At 37.6% G+C, this 26,465-nt stretch overlaps 1 protein-coding gene across 4 annotated transcripts in view; it reads left to right on the top strand.

Annotated features, from left to right (window-relative positions):
* Positions 1 to 26,465, top strand: part of OSBPL8 (oxysterol binding protein like 8) — an 86,204-nt gene that overhangs the window by 42,009 nt on the left and 17,730 nt on the right. For 3 of the 4 annotated variants that reach the window (XM_017804415.1, XM_017804413.1, XM_017804416.1), the window contains 6 exons: positions 12,584 to 12,654; positions 15,989 to 16,069; positions 16,945 to 17,046; positions 18,437 to 18,640; positions 23,124 to 23,208; positions 24,313 to 24,484. In XM_017804415.1, coding sequence (XP_017659904.1) covers positions 12,584 to 12,654; positions 15,989 to 16,069; positions 16,945 to 17,046; positions 18,437 to 18,640; positions 23,124 to 23,208; positions 24,313 to 24,484 — 715 coding nt within the window. Of the gene's footprint in view, positions 1 to 12,583; positions 12,655 to 15,382; positions 15,522 to 15,988; positions 16,070 to 16,944; positions 17,047 to 18,436; positions 18,641 to 23,123; positions 23,209 to 24,312; positions 24,485 to 26,465 lie in introns of those variants that run through there. The other variant, XM_017804417.1, reaches the window with a different exon arrangement.

Raw genomic sequence — 26,465 nt, 5'->3', positions numbered from 1 at the left:
TTCAATGTGTTAATAATTCTTTTTGATAATAGTATTTGGCTTGCAGATGGCAAAATCTTGCCAATCTATCTGTTTCCAGATCAAGCTGTTTCTTGAGTATTTGGGTTATATTTAATCTTTGATAGTGATTTCTGTTTTCCTTTGAGCTTACTCTGTACATCTAGACAAACTTAGTCATGGAAGTAACTTCATGCAGTCTCCTGTTTCCCTTCACTATGTCTGTTCTTTGAATAGAGAAGCTGAAGAATGGCTAAATTACTATCTTGACACAATAAGAACAATTTATTACTAAGGCTGTCATGCTTTGTTACTTCACTTAATCTTCCCGTAAGTCTGTCTCATTGTCTCAGCACTAGACAAGAAACTGTTAAAGGCCTTCTTGAGGCCCTCCAAAAAGCTTTTTTTTTTTTTAATACTTGCATATTAACAGTAAGTATTACTTCTGAAGTAAGCCACCTTCTCTCCAGAGTGGGTTTAATGTCTTAGAAAAATGTTAACACTTGCTTTCTCCTGCCCCATAGGAATTCTTTCTAAAACCCTGCAAGCCGTCATGCTCGCAGACTCTTGGTCTTGATGCTTCATTGGGAGGTGTTTTAATTTGTTTTGCCTTGTCTTTTGATGATGAGGAAGTATCTTGTAATCAGCAGTGTATAGGAGCCATGTGCACTGGTTGTTCTTTTGGTAGTTCTGGATTAATATCTGTTGTACTGCTGCAGGGACCTGACCCCAGTGACACAGGTGGTCACTTTTAAGGTTTTGACAAAGAGTTCCTCACGAAGGTGAAGCCCCAGTTCCACAAAATTGTATAACTTACTTCAAATAACTTTAGTGATGCTTGTCTCAAATGGGATGTGAGTGGGGTTCTGGTCATAGTAATGGAGGAAGGAGCTTGAGCCCTAAATAATCTGATTTTAGTCTGTGTTATCAGACTGAGTTTCTTATAAAATGTTTTAAATTCTGCTGTGTGTGGTTAGTCTCCTGAATATATTATCTTGACCTCGTGCTTTCTTACTGTAATGCATAGTCTGGCACAATCCTCTCTGCAAGTCATTGTGTGTTTATTAAAACTTGCCAATGCTACTCCACCCAGTGTTTGTGGCTCCGGTAAATTGCATGTACTCCCTTCTGTGTGGGTTATAGCTTTATGAAAGTGTGTTACTGAGTTTCAAAAGCACAGCAAGGCTGATTGCTGTGAAACAGCTCAAGCAATTTCTCGTTGCCCATGACAGTCTCTGGCCTACTTGAACCTGAGCTGTGACCTTGAGAATCTCATAAGGGCTGACATGACAAAGGTTGAGACCTGAGCAGTAAGCGGGCCTGTTTACTCTCTGTGGGAGCAGCTGAGCAGGCTGTTAGCAAGTGAGGAGGTGCAGCCAAGTACAGTTGTCAACAGTGCATGTGGTGGTCATTCAAAACCACTCTCAGGCTTGCCTCTGGAATTACTCTTCAGCTAAACTGCACTGGACTTGGAAATACCAGAGAACAGAAGAATATTTGGTGAAAGAAACTTACTGTCCCAACTTGTAGCCTCATGGTTTAGGTATCTTTTTTTTCTGAATCAAATATCAGTGCTGAAGGCAAGTATATCTTTAATACCCTTTTTGTTAAATAGGAGAAAACTACTTTCACTTCAAGTTCATGTACAAAAATCAGGTGTTGGATAAAAATTTTATAGGTATGACAGTCTTCTTGTTTTTCCTGTTTTCTGTGTGCTGCAAAGTGTGTGTTTATGCTGCCTGTAGAGAATTATTTATGACCTTTTCTTTTCTTGGACTGGGAAGAGAATTCTACTGCGAAAGGTAGCATTGTCAAAATGTCAGGGCAAATTACTGTCAGAATTGAAATGCAAGTCTAAAAGGCTTCTGCTGCCTTCTACTACACCAACAGTTTCCCTTCCTCCTTCTTTTCCCTTTACCTTTAACAGAGTTTGGTTTTAAGAAGATTTTGGCTTTTCCTTTTGTACATACCTCTAAGGGGAAAAGGATTTTTTTTTTCAATTTGTATCACTAGATATACTCTTAGTTGTATTACTGCATTAGTATCAGTTTGTGTAATGTGATTGTTATTTTAAACTGCTAAAATCTGTATAAAAAGGATTGTTACATTTAAAATTTCTGAGTTGGATAGTCCAATTAGATTTGATTTGAGTTCAGTTTCCATGCTTGGAGCTCATACCTGTACAATTCAGAGATGTCTTTATTGATAAACCTATGTTTTTCTCAGCTTGTAAGTATTTTTCAATTGGAGAAATGTTTGAAAGCTAAAACCAGGCTTTGTCAAAAGCGTTCATGAGCTGTTCGAATTGCGTGTCTTCTATTTGACTTTGTTTTGTATACTGAGATTTACATTTTGCTTCAGGCAATATCCTGGAAGAATGTCTTAAACATAGGATTATGGTTTGTTTTTCAGCCAACATTTACTACCGAAGAAGCCCTGATTGGATAGCTGATATAAGAAATGCATTCTGCCTTTTAGAAAAATTTATACAACAGATAAGTTTTCCTTCTCTAGAGAGGTGTTCAACAGATTGACTGAGAATGGTTTCTTCCCTTCGTGCTCCCCCATCCCTCTAGCCTGAGATACATGAACTAAATATTTCAGTCATATGGGCTTTTTTATCTTCCTACTGATTTAGGTGTTATATAAAACAGAGAAATCCAGGATGCTTTTTCTCCCTTTCAGTGTTATACTTAGTCCAGTGCCTACTTTCATGTGGTAAACTTTTGTTATGAGAAAACTCATATTTTCATGTACTGATACACTGGCACACACCTGATGCATTTAGGCTAGCATGCAGGTGCTTTCTTTTTTATGCTGGCTTTTTAGCTCTGTCTGACTTCTGCAGTTGGACTTGGCTGTAATTGTGTTTCTGAGTATTCTGAAACTGTGTACACTTCTGAGCTGTGTATATTAGTACATTTTATATCAATTTATTAAGGCACTGGGAACTAATATCAAAAGGATAGAAGGCTTCCTGGGACATTAGTCTAAGATCACTGAAGTCCGATTTCATCAGTACATTGATCTGTTCTGTCTAAATTTATTTTCAGGGATGGGAGAAGTAGAAGAATGATTTAATGGGTTTTTTGTCTAATACGTGATGGCTAATGAAGTGCACCTTTCAAATGTCATATACAGAACATGCAAATAAAAGCACTTTCAACTACTTAAAAGTACCTCTTCTTCCTTTCAGAAATCCAATTTATTGCAAGGAATTAAAAGGGTTTCTAAGAGCTTTGAGCACTGAGTATATGGAGAGCAGAAACTCCTCTAATATCGCAGGCTGATGCTCAAGAGTTAAAATAAAATTGAGCTTAGAATTACACCATGTAGAAGAATCCTGATGTTTATTAAAAGTTGCAGATTCCTTTTGCTCTAACAACCTTTCAGTTTTGTCAGGTGTCTCTGGAGCAACACATACTACTTTAAAATAGTAGAAGCAAATGAGCATGTGTATAGAGGTATTCACAGGCATAATAAATCACAAGGTGTTGAAAAGTTGGAGAACTAGTGAATTTTTACATGGTTTGACTATAAATAACTGTTTTACCGCTGCAGATTTAAGTGAAACATGAAGATGATGGGCGGGGAGGGAAGGGGAAGATAAAGGAGGAAGCTTAAATTTGATTTTCGCTTTTCCTCTTCTTTTGTGATGGTGAGACAGAGTCATATCTTGGCAAGAGGCACAGAGCCTGCCTTTCCTGCAGTTGTTGTTTAGTCGATGTCCAAGGTTCTTAGAATACCTGAGTAACAGCTTCTCTGATTGGAGAAGGATTCACAGGGAGGAAATGTAACATTATCCATATTGAAATGTTAATTTTATCTACCCTAGATTTCAGTTTCACTTCTAAATGGAGGAAAGGTCATAGGAAGGAGAAAGAGGTATTTGAATCTGTTCCTGTTTACAGTTTGGCTACATGAATAGTGTCAAGGAAACTGAGAGGGCATAGAGAGACATAAGGGGAAGGCCTTCAAGATTATGTTGTTTCGTCAAACCCCTGGAAGTCTATTCACTTTCTCGTAATGTGGACATAAATTGGCAGAGAAGACTAAGTTGTGGAAGAACCAAGTAGGCAGGTTCTTCCACCCTAGCAGAGTCATGGTCAGTAGGGCTCCAGAACTGGCACATGCAGACCAAGTGGTGTGTGGGCGGCTCATGCTGGAGCCTCCCCTCCCGTTAGTCTGTGAGATGCAGCTACTCTGGTACAAGACATGGAAGCATCCTGATACCAGTGTCAGCAGAGCTTTCCAGGCAGGGTCATAACCCTGACTCTGAAAGAGGAGATAATAACCCCATTAACTGGGCAAGATAGGTCTGTAATGAGAGGATACAGTTCCTTCTGGGTGTAAGGAGAGTTCTTCTACTGCAGCTTTCTCTCGATTTTAATTAGAAAAAAAAAAAGAAAGTACATGTTCTGAATAGATTTGGATCAAGGTAGTTACTCTGTTTGGTAGTTAAGCAGATAGATTTGGAGAAGTGATGTAGAGCTCTGTTTATTAAAAGAGAAAAAAAAAGAGAGAGAAAAAAAAGTTTTGTTCTCCCTCCTTGCATTTCTTCCTGATTGCCCCAGCATTCCACTCCTTTAGTTTTTCATCTGCTTTTCCTGTTCCTTCCGGGACATTTGGACAAGGGCTGCTTCAGCTGAGAGAAGTGCGAGACACAGTAATGGATAAATGAAGATAAATGAAGTGGAATATTAAAATAAATTTGTAGAGTTTCATATCTGACATGCTCATCCAGTTTTTCCCACTCCCTGTGCTCAAGTGAGTGGTGTTTGTCATATTTCATATAATGGTTTCTCTTGATGGCTAATTAATGCCTCATGTTTGTTTTTTCTCCTTGTCATATGTTGGGACATTAGTTTTTTACAAGGCATGAAGAAATTGTAGTGATTTGGTTTTTTCTTTTGCATAAGCAGGTGGAGTAAACAGTATTATTTGAGAATTAATCACATTCACGCTACCATTGATTTAATTTGTGGGCTGTGTTTCACTTTGTAAGATAAGGAGATATCTACTATGGAGTAAGGGAGAAGGCAAGTTCTTATTTGCAAGCCAATTCTTAGTGTCTTATTTTTCTGCTTTCCTGCAAACAGAGAAGGTTTCAAAACCTATTTTGTCAGAAATAAGGTGTGGTGGGGAAAATAGGATCAGCAGAGAAACACCAAATGGGAAGGAAATTGCAAATATGGAAGAGGGTGCCCATGCAAGGTAGTCATCAGGGCAGAGAAGCAGGTGAACTAAGGAGAAGGAGGTTAGGGAGAGCTTATTTGACTTTATTCTGGTAGCTGTCAGCAAGAAGAGTTTGGACCAGGAGATTTCTAGTCTTGAAGCACAATTTACTGGAATATTTTTTAAGCCTAAAATTTAAGTTGGTCCATTTAAGTGTTTTATTCATTGCATAAAATATTTGGAGCATTAACAATAAAAAACCTTTTTTGTGGAGATTATTTATTACAACTTTTCCGGGTGTCAGGCTGGTTTGTATATATAAATATGAGAGAGTTTTAGAGAAGAAAAAGCAATCACCTCACCTTCTAAATAAGAAATGGAGATGTTTAGGTTATGGTAATCAGTTGATAAAAACTAGTTAGGTAAGTCCTGAACAGGAAAGTTCAGCATGGCTGCATAATGCAAAGCATTGACTCCCTTTTCAGATTTTTGTAGTGTACCACGATATCAAATGGGGAAGCCACATAGCTCATGAGTTTGTGCTCTCTGCAGTCAAAATTTAGGACTTGAAAGACTAAAAGGAACTTGATTTAAGGAATTCTTAAAACGTAAATAAACACCATTTTTGTGTGCTTAGAAATGAGTGGGACCAAAACTGAGATGTAAAAAATGAGATGTGTATTTCTGGAAAAGAAGACCTGAAGCAAAGCCATTCCACTTTAAACATCGTAATGGCTTTGATGAGAGGAGTGTAGTGTTGCTTGGCTTGCTGCTGATTTGGCAGCCTCTGTCTCTTCACTGCATTTTTCATGTGTGCCCTTCGTTTGTTTCTTCCCCCCCCTTTTTATATCTTACTCATCAGAATGTGAGGTAAAAAGCTGTTACTGCAACACTCTTATTCCAAGCAGCTAATGCTAACCAGCTTTCACAGAGAACATAATCCTTACACAAACATCTTAACTCATGAAGGAAGAGGGTCCAGTGCGACGTAGGTTTTCTTCATGTGCTGGGGTTTCATCTGTGTTTTCTCCAAGAGCTGATGGCCGAAAGCTTGTCCGGAATGCTTCGTTTGGAGGATATAACGAACTGTCTCCTGCTTTACCAGGTTTGTTTTGGTCTTGCATTTCTTAAAGTATACAGAATAGGATATAATTTCCACTTCCAGTTTTTAAGCTTAAATGAAAGTAATGTACTGAGATGTTGGTAGAAATCAGAAAGAGTATTGCTTCTGTGCATTTAGGTAACAGCTCTTCATAGTAGCAAGATTTGCAGATGGGCAAATAAGTAAGTTAGCTTTTACACTGCTACAAATCTTGCTTTAAAATGCACTGGTGTATGCATGGAGACTGACTGGAATGTCTTGGTTGTTTGGACTTTAATTAGTGGTGTTCTGTGATGGGGTTTATAAATGCCTTCCTCCCTTGTGCATTTCACTACCTTCCCCCGCCCCCCACAATGGATTTGTTTTAAAATAGTAAGGTACAACAGAGGGTTTTCAGTTAGCTCGAACTGCAGGAGAATCTGCATGCTTGTCATCAGTGGTTTGACATAAAATAACAAGGTAGAAAATGAGGGCTGAAAACATAGCCTTGCTAAAGTCTGTAGTGCAAGATTTTTAAGATTTATAACCCCTGAAAGGGCTTGAATCGCCTTTTGCTGAGATTTGTTGTCTCCTGAAAATCAGGAGTGGAATATTAAAATAAATTTGTAGAGTTTCATTGTCCATAGTGTGTCCCTCTGATATAGATACCTGAATTTCAGCAGTTTATTTCGGGAAGCTTCAATGCTTGAAAATGTGTTACCAGGTCACCTCTTCCTGAAAGGGAACACTGTAGAAATTGTGCATACTTACCAGAATTACTCTGTATACAGTGTGATTTATCTTGTGCATGCGCACGCACGCACTTTATTGCATAGTCCCGTGGGTGGAAGGGGAGGGAGGACTAAAATAGCTTTCACTTTGTATTGCACATCTTCTGCAGTAGGGCTCACTGAATTTGTAAGCCCTGGTTCTGAAGACGTGGAGAAGAGTTGGGTGCAGCGCATAGGAGAGGTTGCAGACTGGTGATTAGGGGTCTCTCTGCATCCTGGCTTGCAGAATCATTGGAGCAGTGTGTTCAGCCTCAGGCGGGTGGGAGACATGACATCTTATTAAACTTCCTGTTTTACCCTATAACATTTCCTTTCACTCTGCTTCAGAAAATGATTAGCCTTGTGCCAAGCATGTAACACTGTTTTATTCAAGCTGCTCAGGAAATAAAGATCTCAAAGCCTGAAAGCATGGTGCTGGCAACTAGACAGATCCTTCCTACCTTTAAAACAAATATGTGTAATCTGGTAATTACTGAAGCAAAAAAGGTTTAGTTTTGTATTTGCTTCCTTCATATAGAATTCTGCAATTGAAGCTGATTGCTGTCCGTAAGTGGACAATGGAAGACTTCTTAACTGTTTTCCATTTGTTCTGCATTTTTTAATGAAAAAATTCAAGTGTAAACATTTAACTAAAAATGTTTTCTCTTTTGGAATTTTTCATATATCTCTGAAGAATTTAAAACATTCTTAGTATGCTGGAAGGTGTAGTCTTTTAGACTTGTTTAAAAAAAGAGTAGTTGTTGCCTGTCTAAAAGATGCTCATGTGTAGTTAGTGTTGACAGTCTTTGGTTATTGTTTATTTTATATGACATTTACAAAAGAAAACACAGCTGTGAGAAAATAAAAAGGACTTTGCTTACTTTTCTGATTACTTCGATTTCATAATCCATGGAGGAATCTGAATTAGTTAATACGAGACTGTATTCTTAAAACTGGTTGTCAGTAAGCTTTTGAAAATCAGTCAGTTAAAAAGACTATCGTTCCCTGTGTTCAATTCTTTAAAAAGATTATTTTGGTTTTTTTCTGACCTGTTTATTGTACAGCACCAGTATTGATATTTCCCACTAAATGTAGCTCATATTTCTTCCAGAAGCATATAATTTTTCAGCTCTATTATTTGTTCTTCACAACTGCACATGCACACCAGTAATCAAATTGGGCTCTTCCTTTCTTTTCATTTTGTAGTCAGTAATATTGTTGCTTGGCTTGCTATTTATGATTTTTTAATGCATTGCTTTGCTTTTTTACTGGTTCTTTTGTATGTTGGAAAAGGATCTCCCAGTGAATAGGTATTACTTCTTTTATGGATAAAATAGATCTGACATTAGAAAGTAACATGTGTTTTTCTGGTGTAATTTTTCATGTGTCCTAATTGCAGATGGCATTTGCTGAGAGGTACAAAACTAGTATTTGAGATGTAGGAGTTATGTGGTCAGTTTTGCTTTTTCCCTTGGGGTGAACAAAACCACAAAACTGATTAAAGGGACATATTGTGGGTGCAACTTTAAAGAATAATCCTTGTGTTACGCTTGAAAATCGAAATGTATTAACTGGACAGTTTTGTTTGAAAATGTACTCTACTACAGACTCTATCCTAAACAGTCTTTAAGCTTAACTTAATCCTCATTGTTTGTAATCGACAGTGTTTTGAAGGATTTTTTTTTCTTTTGGTATTGACTACATATTCTGGCTCAGTCTCTAAAGAAGCACTGTTGGATTTTTTTTTTCATCGACATCTTGTGTGCAAAGGGTTCTAGTTTCTTCAACTGTGTGCAGTTGTCAGGCTCTTGCATCGGTGTGAAAGCTCATCACGAGTTTTTATGTAGGTTTTGGCCAGCAAGTTTTGAAAGGACTTGATGAGCGCTCACAGTAGGAACACACTATTGGAGAGTTTCCCTTGGCTTCTAAGGGAACCATGAACTGCAGCTGACTGCACTGGCATTGGGATCAACTTTCAGAGCCCATGGGGCCTGTGCTGTTAAGACATGGAAGGCCACACTGGGAGAGAGTCTGTTAAGATATAATATTGCTTTGAACACAATCCCTGGTGTTGAGAACTGCTTTAGACAGTACATAGTGGAGCTCTTAACTCTGAAGATTGCTTTCAGGATTGTAGATAGAAAATCATACACAAATTCGAGGGATTTAATAGAGAGGAAAGTAGAGAAAGGGACTGCATCTCCAACACCTGAATTTCTCCATTGTGAAATGTGACCTCAGGTTATTTTGCTGACGAGTTTCTGATTGAATTACAAGATGGGAAAGAGAAGGTAAACTAAAATATTAAGTCCAAGACCACTGCTGATAAGCACTGAAAAGCTTGAAACACTTTCTTTTTATCAGACCTTGCCTCTAGCCTCTCATACCCTGGTAGTCTCTGCTCCAGACACTGATTCAATGACTTTTTGTGGTGCAATTTTTAGTACTGTTGGGGTGAACAAAAGCACAAAAAACCCCACCTTTAGAGATGCAGCTTTCTTGGCTTTGCTGTTGTATTTGTCAGAAATCCATAGATTTATTCTTCATAACTGGTAGCAGGAAGAGTGAAAACAGTGTTTCTTATTGATGATTCTGTGAGTATAATTGTTCTGTTGTTGTTGTTTCCTTGACCAAGTATTTCCATGGCAAAGTGTGTATGTCCCACATATAACTTTTTGTGATGTTTCAGTACAAATTTACCTCCAGGTGTTAGTATCAAACTGTTCTTGTTAGAAGTAAGACTGCTTTCTAGTATTGGGGTGTCTCCATCTTAATAGAGGCTCCCTCAAAAACGTGTCTTTGTAGTGATTGAGGCTGTGTCTGGATTAGCACCTGAGTTAGGATTAATTTTTTTAACGTACATTTTAGCACATAGGGAGAAAAGCCGTCTATATTGTGAGTGAGCTGATCCCTTCTATACAGAGGGACGTTACAAGTAGGATGATGTGGGATGTGAAGTTGACTGACTGGGTTTCCTCACAGGCCGAGATGGAGCAGTGCAAGGTGCACCAGCAGGTGCAGCACCCTGACTTGGCCTTGCTAAAGAACCTCTGAGAGAGCCCTTTTCTGTGCATGTGGGTGAGGAAGGAAACAGTGAGTGTGGTGGCATGTTTATGAATCAGCAGACATGCACACCTCTTGGGCTCAAGGCACTGAAAGGAAGGAGGTGAAATTCATGGAAATGGAACTGAACTTTGGTCTTCGTGTCCAGTTCTCTGGGACAGAATAGCTCTTTCTGTTTTCATTTCTGCTTGGTGATACTGATAAAAAGTATTTGTGAAAATAAAAATGTATGTCCGTTAGATAAGGATGTATAAAATCTTTAAAGCCGTTGTGCTTTAGAAAGCACACTGTGAATTATAACTTCTCTTCTGTTAAAATAATGCTGACTTAGCAGTTTCTTGCTGATTCCCATCACTATGTCTTCTGTATGTGCCATTAAATAAATCAGTAAAAATGGGAAAGTGACTAGAAAAGGCCTTCATTGCATTTTCAGTAGGAGTTTGTTCCTATTGAGAGATTTCTTTTGTGTTTTGGGGTGAGGATTAAGCCTCTGTACTATGGTTCTTGTGTGTGTTTGACTGCCTGACATCTGATCTGGTAACTTCTCAGTGAACTAAGGCAGATCTCTGAGGCTTGAAGCAACCTTTGTTTTGTTTCAGCACCTGATAACTAGTGCTGTAAAAAAGTGCTTTTGTATTTAGTGTTACATATGAAATGTGGCTTATGGTCTCTAGATCATGACATGCCTTTTTGTGGATTCCCTAGTCCTACAAATCTTCTGCCTGTCTAGGTACTTCTTCCCTGTGATCAAATGGTCTTCTGCGTTACAGGTTTTCATTAGCTGAACAAACCTATTGCAGATGTGTTTGAAGAATTCCAAAATGAAGGGTTTAATAAACTGTGCATAGAATGGCTTCTACAAAGATGTATAAAGTTGTTTGGTGTTCGGTTTGGTTTGGTTTGGTTTTTTTTAAGGCATGTAGTGTTTCCTTTGTGTGAACATAAAATGAAATATTGTATTGCAGTATATAATTTTTAAAAACCTGGTCTTAATAAAGACTATTTGCAAAAGGTAATAAATATAATTAAAAAAACCTCCAAAAACTGAACCAAAAAGAAACAAAAGACTGATTACCGGACCAAAACCAAGAGGAATCTCCAGTTTCTCATGTAACTTGAAGATCAACCTAATGCCTCTTTAAGTCTGTGAAACTTCCCAAGATGTGTATAGTTTTAATAATGTATGTAATTGTGATAAATGAATAATTTCTGTATTGTAAGTTGTGGAAGGGTGAAGATATTAATTAAAAAAAAAATCCTACAATGAACAAACTACTCAACACTTCTACAGAGAGTTAATAAAAATTCTTTCAAGGCTTATAGTTTGCCTGCACATACACACATTCTCCTGAAGAATGTGAAATCAAGAAGTTTCTCTGATAACTCTTCTCACTTCAGAGCTCTAAGTACCAATTTCTGTTTCAAAGCTGGGACCCTGTTCAAACGGGTGCTCTGAAGCGCTTGTGGTGTCTGTGGATGCAATTTGCCTGCTGGTGCAGTGCCCTCTGGTGGGCCGCAGCTCTAGGGCACCCCCGTACCAGGCTTCTCAGTTGCCTGGGCTGTTCTTGAAATCCATGGATGACTTCACAGTTATCTGCCTTCTCTCCGGAGAGTGTGCAAATGATGGCATGTTTACTTACTCGGATAAATGCATTGCACAACTTGTTTTGTTCCTGTTTATAAAAGCTTTAGGCTACCACCACCCTTGTCAAATAAAATGGATTGCTGAGATGATGTGTCTTGTAACTAGAGTAGATGATTTTTCTGCAAGAGGATGCTAGGTTCTCAGTGTATGTTCTGTGGCATGTAGCAGCTGTGTGGCAGCACCCATGCCAGTTGTGAACCTCTTTTCCATAGTTGCACATACACCGATTCACTTTGCTTTTTGGATACTGGGAAAGTGTGGGGTTTGTACTGTAAGTAACAGAAGATAAATGTGAGATTTCAACAACTGTTTTATATAAAACCTTGTACTTAGGCTTATTCAGTGTCAAGTTGAAAGTATAAATTCAAGGCTAATGTAAGGAACCTTTTCCATTTTCTTGCAAAAAAAACATGATTGGTGATCAGATGGGGTTTCATGTAGGTGCTATGTAACAATTATTTCTAGCTACAGAAATGAACAAATCAGAAAAGGCTTTATTTAGTATTCTGCTTTGTACCTACATGCATGCAGCAGGAGAGAATGAGAAGATAAAAGGACAAAAGTTGGCACATTATATTTACAATGCATCAGCTTATTGGATCGGGTGCAGCATTTTCCAAATACAGTGGACTGTTCTTGCCTCTTAATGGGTATTAAATTAGTGTATATTGTAGTAGCTGATACATTTTCAGCCAATGAGACAGACTGGTATGTACACATTATTTGAAAATCCGATCTACTTGCACTTTGCCTTTTTATGCTAAACACAATTTGCAAATTTAATTCAAAGGCTAGCTCATACAAAATGTTAATATCTTCAGATCATTGCAACAATGCTGTCTTTTCTTTAAGGTTTTGACAGAGGGAAGGATGATGTGTCACAAAGTAAAGAGGATGCAGCATATTCTATGTCAAAAAGTAAGGTAAGGAAACCAACCTCCTAATTTGGCTTAAGAATGTTAGTACGTAAAGGAGTTATGCATTTTTAATTAAAGGCAAATATACTTAACTTTTGTGTAGATAATCTTGAAGATTACTCTTCAGAATCAGCAATAGGTAAAGATTAAAGTGAATTTCTTAATATAGTTCCCTGGATGACATCACGTGAAAGTTTATGGTTCAAAGATCAAAGTAGTGAAAATGAAATATGGACTCTTCTTCCTGTCATCTTAGGGTGGGATGTTGCTTTGCCATATGTAGAGTTTAAAAGCTTTAACTTACCCAGCTGTGTTTCTGTTCTGTTCTGTGGTTTTCTATTTTCTGCTAGGATGTCTTTTTACAGAGGCAAATGTGATAACAAACACTTAAACAGATTGTCAGGGCGCAGCAGGTATGGGCTGCTCTAGCAGGTGAGGACCTGAGCTTGAACACAAGTAGCTCCCAGCGGGAATGGGAGACGTGCCTGTGTTTTGCCACTCTCGCGCACAGCTCTGCCCACAGCCCTCTGCTGCCAGGTGGGCACTGCACCTCTTGGAGGTGGTCCTGGCCAAGGCAGCCGCACTTTGGAAACAGAAGAGATGCACTCGAGGTCTTGACACAAATTTTTCTGTGATATTTGATGTGTCAGAGCCTTAAAGGGAAACGTTACAAAGATATTGAAGGAAAACCAAGAGACTTAAAGATTACAGTAGCATTTCCTGGTTGAAATGGTATCTCCAGAATTAGCTTCTGGAGCTGATGGTGCATTTTTTGGTGTGTAGCTAAGCATTTCAAGCTGTTGGTGTCTTACATGTGACTTGGAATTACAAAACTTCGTGTCTTTTAGCTTTACTGCATCCTAGAATGGATTCCTTGTCAGGAATATCAAGGAAGTATACTTTACCATCCAGCTTGCTTCTGATCAAAATATTTATTTTGGTCCAGAAATCTAAATAATTTTTGACTTGGAAATCAAATTAATATGGTCTCTTTTGACTTGCATTTATTTCAGACACTCTTAATCACTTCTCTTTAACTATCCAATTCCTTTTTTCTCTTTCTTACATTTTTTTTTCTTGGTTCTTCTCTTTCCAGGATCTTAAGTCTTTGTGTTCTTTGGTGTTACTTTTGTTTGTGTCTTTCTGCTATCAAAGATGAGATCAATATTCGTACTTCTGCTAGTAGATATTCTTCTTCATCTGTCTTTTTGCAATTACTGCATGTGACGCTTGATTATACTAGTGGAGATGAAGTAGCAGCCCTTCTTTCTAAGTGAGAATGGAAAAGCAGTGATGAGACTTGCCTGGAATCTGGTACTGAATGTACCTTGCTGGGAGTTGCAGCAGGTTCTTTTAAAATGTTTTCTTCTAAATTTTTTATCCCATCTGCTTTGTGTAGATGTAACACTGAGGAAGTTATTAGCATAAAAATACACGGATCACTGACCTGTCTCATAATCCATTGGACAGGTAAATGTAGAACTCTACTCAGTGTCATATTAGTGAGCTTTAAAACTGAGACAATGAGAAAATGAGTTTTTGTAGCCTGTGATACTTACTGGTTTATATGCATGACCTTTGGATTGTCTTAGCTTTCTGTTAGTGAGCAACTAGAATATTTATGAATGTTTTGCTTAAGTTGCTCCATTATAGCTTGCATAATGAGTTCATTACCTCTTCTTATGTGACAGTGATAAGCATTTTTCCCCTCTTCTGTTATTACATTTAAAGTACTGTATTTCCTTTAACATCTAGAAAGAGGAATTTAATTTCAAGGTGTATGCTCATATTAAAGCTAAATTTTGAATGTCAAGAACATACCTTTACTACAAAATGAAGAGGTTTGCTTCGTTTTTCTAAGATATGTATGGAAATTAAAGAACATTTACGTACCATTGAAATAATGTTGCACTACAATTTTTTCCAGTTACTGCACATATTTTGTACAGTAACTAAGTAGATTCCTGTAAAGTCTTAGTCCTTAGAATAAAAGGTGTGAAAGTAGAATAAAGTTAAATTGCTTTATTCTGCTTGTAAATCTTTAATTTTTGTTTCTTTTTTTTTTGAGCAGCTTGTGAGTTAAGAGTGCTCAAGTGCACTGTTTTTATTATTGCAGTAAGTTTTCCTCAAAGCTTGCATATTTTTTGATTGTCATTTTATAGTATTCCAGAATGCAAATTCGGTGAATAGATTTTACACTGTAGTCTGAGATTTGAAATGCTGAGCAGCTTGAGAAGCAGTTTTCATGAACTGTCCTTGAATTGAATACACAGTTTAGAATGTTACATTGATTTTCCTATTTATTTGGTTTTTTGACAAGGCAGAAGCTTTGGGTCCACCCAAAGGCTTATGTTTCAGTGCACAAAGAAATAGAACTCTTTGTAATTTATCTAAGTTTGTATGTAGTGGATACCCACTCAGTGTTCTCTGACCTCCAGTAGGAATGATGTGAGAACTCTGTGATAGACTCCTCTTTTTCCCTTTTTTTTGCCCCCCCCCCCCCAAAGATTGCCGTATCCCACAGTGACTATTTGGTGGCTTGATTTCCCTTTTAACTAGTAGACAACAAGTGCCAACAAGTAAACTTTGAACCTTAAAAGATGTGGAAGAGGCGGGGGGGAGAAATCATGTGGTGCTGAGGCAGCTTATTGTCCTGCATGAACAAGGACTTGTGTGTCATAAACAAACCTAAGTCTTTTCCCCTGTCTGTTGCCACTGTGAGCTTCTTGGAGATGACTTGCAAAGTAATCATAGTGTGGGATTAAGGAGCAAGGAGCAGAACAAGTGCCATTAGTGGACAGTTCTATTTTGGTGATTTATAAAGCACTGAATCTTAGATTGAAGAGGCTGTATTTTCCTGCATGAGTTACAGGGTAAGTGCCTCTACAGCAGTCCATTTGGAGGACTTCATAATGGATGAAGACGTTGGGATTCATATATCATGGGAACGACTCTTGTATTTAAACACCAGGATTCGCCTAAAACATTCTCTCTCTGCTAAAATAATGCCAAACTATTCAAGCCCGCTCTATCAAGTAACAGGCTACATGAGCTAAATACATCCTGTACGTAGTTCAGCTGTTTCTGAAGGAATCACAGACTTCTTTCCCATAAAACCTATATGAAAAGAGACTCAATAAATAGGTGGTGAACAGCTCATGTTACAAGTTGTGGCTTGTTGCTTTAGGTTTTTTTTAACGTGGGGAAAACAGTAGAGAAGTGAGTGGGAATGGGAACCTTACAAACATAACTGCACTGCAAACACTTTCTAACGTGCCTGCATCAGTAATATATCCTTGTATCTATCATTGTAATTTATTATGTGATTTGTGAATTTCAGTCTGAATCCAAGCTTTTCAATGGCTCTGAGAAGGACATCTCTTCACCTTCAAGCAAACTCACAAAAAAAGAATCTCTCAAGGTGAATTCATTTTCTAGTAACTCCTTATGAACTACAAATGTATTCACATAATTTTACCTTTTTCCCTAATGAGAAGACAAAAATGCCAAATAATCATGAGACTTATTGAATATTTATGTATTGTGAGAAGTTGTGCTGTTGAGTCTCTTCAAATTTTACTGTACTGTTACTTGCATAATGGGCTTCTATAATGCAGTCTTTAAGATGGCACACGATTGTAGATAACTCAGAAGATTACAGGATAATTCAGGTTAGCAGCGACCTCAGGATATTATCTACATGCAATGAAATGATAAATGGAATTATCAAAATTACAGTTTGAATGCATTACTTGTAGTTTTTCCACTGCCTTTTTCCCCCTGTGTTGTAACAATACCATACTCCACTATTTGGCAGATACCATGTCAGGAGAAACATAAAATTATTTGGCTCTAAAAGAGGGAGATACATTGCTACAAATTTCTACTGGGGAGGAAACATAATTGATGGATAAAGACTACTGATCAGATAATGTACCTGTAAATCTGAATCTACCCCAATTCTCATTTTCTGCTTTACACCAGGAAAGGAAGAGGGGAGGGAGGTTGGTTTGTTTGTTTATTCTCCCGTGTGATTCTAACAGGAGTTTTAAAGTCCTCAGTTTTAAAAGCAAATTGCAGAAGAATCTGAAATTGGCTACATCATAGCTGTCCTTGAAACAGAGCATGAAATAGTTGTTTGTACCTTGAAGTCAAATACTGTGTTTTAAAGCTACTTCTCTGTATCTGTACTGCAAATGGAATTTAGCAGGTTTTTCCTCATCTTGTATTGGTCAATGCCTTTTTATGCTGATAACTGGCTTATGGCTGTGACATTGTAAATATTTTTATTTACAGGTTCAAAAGAAAAATTACAGAGAAGAAAAGAAGAGAGCCACAAAAGAATTACTTAGCACGATCACGGACCCATCAGTTATTGTTATGGCTGACTGGTTGAAGGTCAGAATCCAAGTGTGAAACCTGAGTTGAAAATGTAGCAGCTGCTTGCTGCTTTCTGACCAGAACAGAAAAGGCTCAATCTTTTACTTGCTGTTAATGTTTTTCTACAGACACAGCAGCCACTAATTGCATCCCAAGGTCTCTGTGCCCAAATCCTAGGGGAGCAATAGAGGAACCTTACTGCCACTTGCTGCAGTCACCCTAGTCACATGCATCTTGCACGTATAGCCATTAACTTTGGATGAGTTGGTTTTGCAATTCTTATTTTGTCCTTCTCATTTTACACTTTGAGGTGAAGCTCTGTTACATCCATAACAGCAGTGAAAATGATTCAGTCAGATATTTGAATATATGTTTCTTTCTGCATTTTGGTGATTTTCTTTTCCTCTATTAAGAACTAACTGGTACAAAAGGCAAGGAATTAATTTCTCAAAGATAGCAGTCAACGTTATCAACAGTAGTGCAGTTAATATATTTGTACATATTCCTTACATTTGTAAATATAATCTTTGGATAGAAATGGTACAGTAGTACTGTACTAATAGTGCAAGAAAAAAAAAAACAAACAAACAGTAACTTGCCAGGAAAACATTTATCCAGTTTTTGCAAAAATCAGGCTAAAATATTGCCCAGAGATCAAGTTGTCATTCAGTCCTACAGACACAGAAGTGAATAAAGCAGTCTAATGAGATGTGGAAATTCAGAGAATTGAAAGGTTCTTTTATTTCACATACATGTTGAAGCTAACACTTGTTCTAAAAGCTTTTATCNAAACAAACAGTAACTTGCCAGGAAAACATTTATCCAGTTTTTGCAAAAATCAGGCTAAAATATTGCCCAGAGATCAAGTTGTCATTCAATCCAGAATTGACAGAATTGATGCAAGCAGTCTAATGAGATGTGGAAATTCAGAGAATTGAAAGGTTCTTTTATTTCACATACATGTTGAAGCTAACACTTGTTCTAAAAGCTTTTATCTAAGAAATTCAAATATATATGAGTTAGTTTGTGAATATCTTGCTTTTCTTATTAAGTCTGCCCTGTGTTCAGAGGAGCTCTGTTTCCAAAGATTATCCTGTCTTCATGCTAGTGATAAAATATATTTCAGATAGGAAAATTCATTAAGGTTTCAGATTAATTGTCATACTTCCTATATCTGGATGTGTGTATATGCATTTGTAGAATTAAGTACTCATAAAGAGAGAACAGAAGAGAGAGCATTGAAATTGTACCTTTGTATTCTTTGATCAACCTGGATAAACTTTTGATAGACCTGATAAACTTTGCTTTGAAATAAAAGCTAATAAATAATTTCAATTTTAATTTTGTTAAGGGGAATGGTGTTGGTATTGATTTCACTCAGATATAACTGTAACTATTTATCTTCTAGATTCGTGGTACCTTGAAAAGCTGGACCAAACTGTGGTGTGTACTGAAACCAGGAGTGTTGCTTATTTACAAAACCCCCAAAAATGGCCAGTGGGTAGGAACAGTGCTCCTGAATGCTTGTGAACTCATCGAGAGGCCTTCTAAAAAAGATGGCTTTTGTTTCAAACTTTTTCATCCTTTGGAGCAGTCCATATGGGCTATAAAGGTTAGTGGTAGCATGCATGGTTCTTAAAGGATGAGTAGCATTAGCGAGCTATGAGTAAAGACAACCGTAATGAAAAACTGAACTGCATTTTCTGTTACAACTTTAGTGGTTTTTTTATTCTGAATATAAGCCTTCAACATCTCGTCCTGTTCATCAGAAAAACTATTTGATTTATGCTGCTCTGTAAACAGCTTTAGAAGTGTGGTGTGCAAAGGGATCCCATTAAAGAGGGTAATGCCATCACTGGCAGAAGGAATGAGTGTTTAACGTATTTTACATCAATCAAATCTGAGAAATTAAGGTTGGATTTGCCAAAATGAAAAAGAGTTGTGTTATAAATGTTTTTTGATGTCCAACTCTATATTCTTGTAATAAAATGTCACCCTAGTTCAATTTGCTTGTAGGAGTAGAAATTCAAGTAACTTCCTTGTTCAATAATAGCTTATATTGCAACTTGTTAGCCAAGTCTACTCGGTATTGGCTACAATGTTAGGAAGATAAATATTTTCATCCAGTTCTGATGTCTGTTTGCCTTGTCATAGATGGCATAATATTGTGAGCGGCTCCTGTCTGTGTTGAAATGCACAGTGTGTGTTCTGCACAGCAAAGGTTTATTTTAATTTCTCAAAAGAATCTTTAATGCTTGCTATTACTCATTGTTTACAATCTGATAAACTATTGTAGTCCTTGTTTTGTGTTTACATGGAGAGGGGGTGTGGAAGCACAGCACAAGTGAACATATTTTCCTCCTGAAGTGACATCTTGCATTAGATGAGATTACCGTACAATATTAGGAACCTTGTCATAATTAATTAATTATGCCCTCTGCAACATCTTACAATCGTACAATTAGTAGCTATCTTATGTTCTAAATCTTAAATTGATACGGATGTACTGTCACATCTGTTGAATATGCTGAATTGATTTTGTCATCCTTTTCTTAGGGAAGTCAGTCAGTATAATTCCTGATGCTTGTGATCATTCTGAATTGTTATCAATATCAATGTTATCTAAATTTACCAAACGTGGATCAAATAATTTGTACTTGCTTTTGAATAATTTTGTTTTATTATTGCTTAGGAGGACTTTTCAGTAATTAGTGATCTCACAGTTTCAGAATACAAACTTCATATCCTTTTCCAAAGCTATAGCGTTTGGTGTTAATGTGCTTATTTATGACATGTATACATACATTGCAAAGTGGTGGCCTGTCTGCAGAAGATCAGAAATCAGTCTTATATTTCTTTATTGCTTGGCAATGAGAAATGGATTTGTTTGTTTTTTTTAACTAGATATTTAGAGTTTAGAGGACATGCCCCACCAGATTTTTACTTTTTTAAGGTAGGTCAAATTTTAAACCTGAACCAGTTGATATTGTCCATTCTAAATGTGCTGAGAGCTGGAGTGGCATTTGTTCATTTTGGTATGGCTATTTGCAGTTGAGAATTACTGGATTTTATTAGATGAAAGGCCTTGAAGTTTGAAATCTTTTTCTGCCTTGTTTACCTAGTCAATCATAATGTCCTAGATTTATTACCATGAGGCAAACTTGCATAAGTGTAATAGCAATTGACTGATCTAGAGTAGATTTACCAGAAAGAGCCTCAAGTCTAAGGCAAAATGAGCCTTGTTTGAAGTCAGTGCAGGAAGACGGCATTGCAAGAAACAGGTACAGAGGTGTTAAGTACTGAGAGATTTTCTCGCTTGAACACACTTCCTGTAGTGTGGTGGCAGACTGCGAATTCTCTCCTGCAGTAGTTTGTGACCAGTCACTTCACATGCTCCCTTAAGCCTGTTGCTGTGGTCTTTGATGTTCCTCCTACACTCCGATGAGGTAGCTGATGCACTGTACTTTGTTTTGTCTTTCTCATGTGCCTGGTCCTGATGCCATTTCAGTTTCCTAAAATTAATAACTAGAAAAGTTAATGCGAATAATTTTTTGTGAGTAAATTTAGTCAGGGCTGGCTGCTTATCAGTTTTCATTGCTGTTTTTGAATGAAGGTTCATGGCATTTGAGTTTTATTGGCATGAATATACTGTAGGAAGTAAACTTCAAAAGTTTTTTAATCTCATGGAATTTTTAACTTGACCATTGCCTCGGAGTAGTTGTAGCATCATCCATCAGGAGCAGTCAATCCACATAAAGTTACCTAGCACATGGAGACTAATGTGCCTCTTGTACAGAACACTAACATACTGAAAATTGATTTTGAAACCATAATGGGTGGTATCAAAGAAAAGTATCCAGTGCCTTTGGAACAGCAATCCATTAGAGGAAATCAAGATCCATGAGCAGTTATTTAAATTAAGTCAACATACGTAAATGTTTGCTATAAATTACTCATTTGGTTTTAATGTAATGTTAAAACACTTGGGGGACCGTAACTTTCTTGCATAAAAAAAACCAAAACCAGACACCAAAACCACACTTCATCTCTAAATTATAGTGGTTTGGTACAGAGTAAGTAGCATACCCTAAAGTGCCCACAGTATGAACTTAAAGGACAGATCTCATGAGCAGAAATCCGCCCTTAGTCCATGTCCTGTGACCCAAGAGTTTTAAGGACTTGTGATGGCTGAGGCCTGTGCACAGTGCTGGTGCCATGGCCCCTCTGTGCAGCACCCCAGCACTTCTCCCACCCCTGCCTGGTGTGGTGCTCTGCCATGGTGCTCTCCCCTCCTCAGGTGAGAGTGGGCTTCTTCCTTGTCTTCCCACCCCTAGGGTGAGCAGTGGCCATGCATGGGGTTGCCCCTTCTGGTTCTTGGTACCCACTAACTCCTAATCCCGGTGTTGCTGCTTCACCAAAGACTTTTCATAGGCACACCTTTCTGCTCACTAAGAGGGAGACTGAGGTTTGGAGTCTTGTTTCTAACACCCAATTGCTGTTACTCTATGCTGACTCTTTGTGAGTTTCTGAACATCATTTACACCAGCACTAGCTTGTCTATATTGGTATTTAAGTGCCACCAAGACTACTTGTTTACCCGCTTCTCACCCTCAGAAACGTTCTGGCTGTTTCATTTGCTTGCTTCTAAAATAATCTGCCTTTATCTGCTTTTGCTCAAAACTTCTGCTGGCTTTCCAATTCCCTCTTCTAAACATTGTACTGGCTTTTCATTAGGCTTCTCTGGGGGAAATCAGTGAAGACCAAAGTGTTTTAACTCATCAGTTAGGCAGACTTAACCCAGCTTTCAGTGATAGCTTCAAGTATGTTTATACAGCCCTCTTTGCCTATCAATTGTCTTAATGTTACCATATGTAAACTTTTTTTGAAAGGGGCTTTAAAATGGTTATTTAACATTTTATTCCAAAATGAAATGGAAAGGTCTTTTGGATTTTATTTTTTTTTAATGTGAAATATGAAGAACTTCATAGTGAATATAAAACTTTGGCATTTGATATCCTCTGTGTATCTTTTGGTTGAACTTAATGGCACGGTTGCCGATGCCCTTTATAGAGAGACTTAAGCATCTAAATGTCTTTTTTCTGGACCCAGTCATCATCTTGTTTTTTTCTTGATAAAATGACAAGTTTACAGTTAGGCATCTGAATATTTTGTGGAATTAACTACTGCATAGGTAGAGAAGTTGAAGAGGGAGGAGGGAGGGAGAAAGGCTTAGTGGGTTTCAGTAGCAATACATAGCAGTTATTTCCCTTTTATTTAAATAACAATTGACTCATCTGTTTTCTGAAGACAGGCAAAAATTGTGCAGTTCTGGATGCTGTTGAGACACCAAACACACTGGCATATAAAATAAGCATTAAGTAGACCCCTGAGTAAGACCTCCCATTCTTTGCAAGGGTTTGGCTGGCACTGGTGTCTCCCTATTCTATGAACCATAGCATCCTTCTATGAGTTGAGAGAAATCTTTGCTCTCATCCAGAGCAAATGACAGCTGAGGGGGAGAAAAGGCAGTTGCTGTACAAATGTGGGGTCTTCTGCTAGGCAATATTTGTTGTAAATCAACTCACTTATATCAGCCCACAGGCATGTCTTTTGTTTTGCTTGTTTTCAGTCTTACCTCTTCAACTGAAATACTGAGTGGAAGAGGAATAGCCTGTCCTTTGTGATCTCTTTACACTGATCTGCAGGAATTCCTGTACAGTGAGGGTGACCCCCATGCCATTCCTTTTGATGCTTTTGTCATCTTGCTATAAGTAGCATCAGCAGAGCATTTCCAAGTTATTATGCCAAGTCTGATTTACACAAAAAAAAATGAAAAAAACACATCAAAAATTTTTTAATCCCAAAGACCATTCTTTTTAAAGTGGGCTTGAATTCGGTTCTATCTATGCTTAGAATGAAGACTTTGAAGAAGAAATCCAGTAAAAGAGGGCTGTCCATCTTTCCATTCATGTCTTTGTTAGATGTTGCTGACAGTAAATAGCCCTGCAGTGTGTCAACTTGTTATTACATTAAATGATAAACTGCAAAACTGAGTTAAAATATCTGATGCTATTCCTTGTTTTATCTGTTTCAAGGGTCCCAAAGGTGAAGCAGTTGGTTCTATAACTCAGCCATTGCCCAGCAGTTATTTGATAATCCGAGCCGCTTCAGAATCAGATGGTAAATAGATGTTTCATTGTTTTTCAGCAGTGACAAAAGTTAGTTATTAGAAAGAGGTGGTTTCAGTTGTCTTATTGTATCTGTTACAGCACTTTGATTGCAGTTTAATTGTTGTTAAAGTTCTCCCTTAATTTAGTACATTCATTTGTGTTGGTACTAGTAGATTTTCCTGGTCATTGAAGGAAAACTCCTTGCAGTTGCCTTGTGTTGACAGGGTAGAGGAGGGGGAAGGGGTTATTTATGATTTAGCTATATTAATGTATGTCTAAATATCAAGCTAATGCCTTTTTAAAGTGCTAATGTGCATGCATTCTCATGAAAGCATTTGTGTGTTAAGTGCAGCAGTTGCATAGAGTTCTAGGAGTAAAAATTCCCTCAAGACGTAGTTTTGTAACACCCTTCATTGGGAAGGTGGGGATCAGTGCAAGTACCTTCCAAGGTTACAATGTGAAAACAAAATTTAAGACTGTTGTTTACCCTTTCTAGCAGGTGCTTTTTCATCTACTAGTTAACTAAGCATACCCCTGCAGACTTTAAAAATAGTTTGCCTTCTGTATTGAGAAATTGATTTGATATGCAGAAATGAAAAATTATGAAGTGGAAAGAATACACAAATTTCTTTAGTAATTTTTTTTCTAAACAAAATTAGAATATCTGCTTTTTATATTTTGAAACAGTATTTATATGCTGTCTTTTTCCACACTGTTATCATATTACTTGGCAAATTTTGCCAACTGATGCAGTTACTTCGTCTTCAGAATTAGAGCAGGGTTGCAGGCAACTTTGGAGGCATTCACAGTCAGGGCCTGGGTGGAGTCAGACTTTTATTAAGGAAGAAATGCTGAAATATACTCTAATGTAATTATGATTTACCTTGCATGTCCTGCTCTGAACCATCCTTGTACCAGAGCTGGGTAGTTGTAAGTTGTTCTTATGTCCCTACCAGATTATAAAATCTAATGCATGTAACATGGAACAACTCTGAAGTGTGTCTTCAAAGGCAATGTAAGCAGGCCTAAAGACTAATTTTCCCAATTAGAAAATGGAAGTAGTATAGTTCTGTTCAATCCTTAATTTTTAGTCTAATACTAAATTTGTTTTTAGGCAGGTGTTGGATGGATGCTTTGGAGCTGGCACTGAAATGTTCAAGTCTGCTTAAACGTACAATGATTAGGGAAGGTAAAGAACACGATTTGAACTCTTCAGCAGACAGTAGTCATGTCTCTTTCTATGGTCTGCTTCGTGCCAACAACATGCACAGTGGAGAAAACCTACCGTAAGTAAATGAATTACTAAACCTGATTGTCTTTTTGGCAGAACCTTGTAGTGATGACTTCTCCACAGGGACATTAAGGCTGCAGTTCATTTTGCTCCTGAGTTCTCTTTACATGCCTTCTTTGCACTGTGTTTTATTCTCTGCACATAAAACAAAAAAAATATTTTTTCAAGCCAAGTGGATCCAGAGGAAAGTTTGGCCCAAGGAACTTGAAGCTGAGTATCACATCAGTAAGTTTTAAGTACTTGGTTAAACTGTTCAAGATAGAAAAAATGAAAATTTTAAGTTGATGTCTCTTGTTAGCTTCACCAGAAGATAAGAAGCTTAGTACATGTGGCACAAGTTGGTAGATGTGAATTTAAGTTGCTGTTCTTAATGGATGAATAGAAATGAATAATCTTCTTTAAATTATTTCAGCATGTCTCATCTTTGAACCATGGATGTATTCAGTCACCCTATTATTAAATTAAATGCATAGAAGTTAAAATTGCTGGTATCACTTGGTATCTAATGTGTGAGTGCCCTTGACTAACTCCCTGTTTATTTCAATAAATGCTTTCAGCCAGCTTTTGAGAGCATAAGCTTGTGTGGAAATACATTATTAAACAAGTGTAGTGAATGAATGGTGTTTTCAAATGCTTCAACTGTGTTACCAAAGTGCATTAGAAATTATAACAGACTTAGTCCTGTATTTGAAATAATTGGGTCTGAAGCTTGTGCTATGAACAGTTTCTCTCAGTAGACTTCCAGTAATTCAATATACTTTCAGGTGGACATATATTTATTTCAAATATCTCCCACCTATGAAGACTTTGCTGTCCATCTGTCTTTTCTGAGAGGGCAGGAATTTTGTACTGCTGTTAAGAGTATGCTCCTGTATTTGAGACAGAGGCCTAAGCTGGGAAAATGTAATTATTTTTGGAATAGATGGTCTGAGAAAAGCACAAAAAAGGCAAATTGTTGCCTCTGGCAACAATTCAAGGCCCTATCCAGATGACCAAGCTTGGCTCAGCTACAGTTTTGCTCCTTCTGTTATCTTGTAGAAACAATATAACTGCTGTGTACAATTCAGCTGGAGATCTGTACTCTTGAAAAGTAGTTTAATATCAGCTGCTGGCCTTGATTGCAATCACAGCAATTAGCTACAGCTGTTGAGTCTAATTAAGATTAATGCTTTAATTAAGTAGATCTTTTGATATAGCATATTCTAAGATTATTTAATGTGTTTAACTATCTAAGTGAAAACCTGGCAGCTCTAGCTTTAATGGGGTTGGCAGAAGAAGGAGAAGAAAGGTGATGAAAGCAATTTTAGCTTCCACTGAGAGCAAGCTTTTTTAAGTATGTTAATAGCAACAGGAGGTCCAAGAAAAGCATTGGACCAATATATGTTAAAGATGGTCACCTGAAAAACAGGGATGAAGAAAAAGCAAGCACATTCAATGCTGCTTTTTTTTTTTTGCCTCAGTCATTAATAATGCTAGTACTGAATTTCCATTTGTGGACACTGAAATTTTAAGAGATCAGTGTATCAGCTGAATGTTTTTAAGTCCATGGGGTCTGATGTGATACATCCCAGAGTACTGGAGGAGCTAGTGGATGTTATGGCAGGAAATCTCTCAAGCATCTACCAAGAGTCTTTGGGAGTCTGAGGAGAAACCCCACTGACTGGAAATTAGCCAACAGTATTCAGATTTACAAGAAAGGCCTGAGGAAAGACCCAGGAACCTACAGACCTGTGAGTCTAACCTCAGTATCTGGAAAAATTATAGAGGTCATACTGTGTGCTGTTGAAAGACATTTAAAGAACAGTGCAATCACTAGGCACAGTCGGCATGGGGAAAGTCATGTTTAACTAATGTGGCATTCTTCTATGATAGGATCACTTGCCTACTGGATGAAAGGAAGGCAGTGGATGTAGTTTTTCTGGATTTTAGTAAGGCTTTTGATACTGTCCCTCACAAGATCATTCTGGACACGTTAT

Source organism: Lepidothrix coronata, unplaced genomic scaffold, assembly GCF_001604755.1.
Source record: "Lepidothrix coronata isolate B3197 unplaced genomic scaffold, Lepidothrix_coronata-1.0 Scaffold9, whole genome shotgun sequence".
In the NCBI taxonomy this organism is placed as follows: domain Eukaryota; kingdom Metazoa; phylum Chordata; class Aves; order Passeriformes; family Pipridae; genus Lepidothrix; species Lepidothrix coronata.
This window is presented reverse-complemented; position numbering and strand designations above follow the sequence as displayed.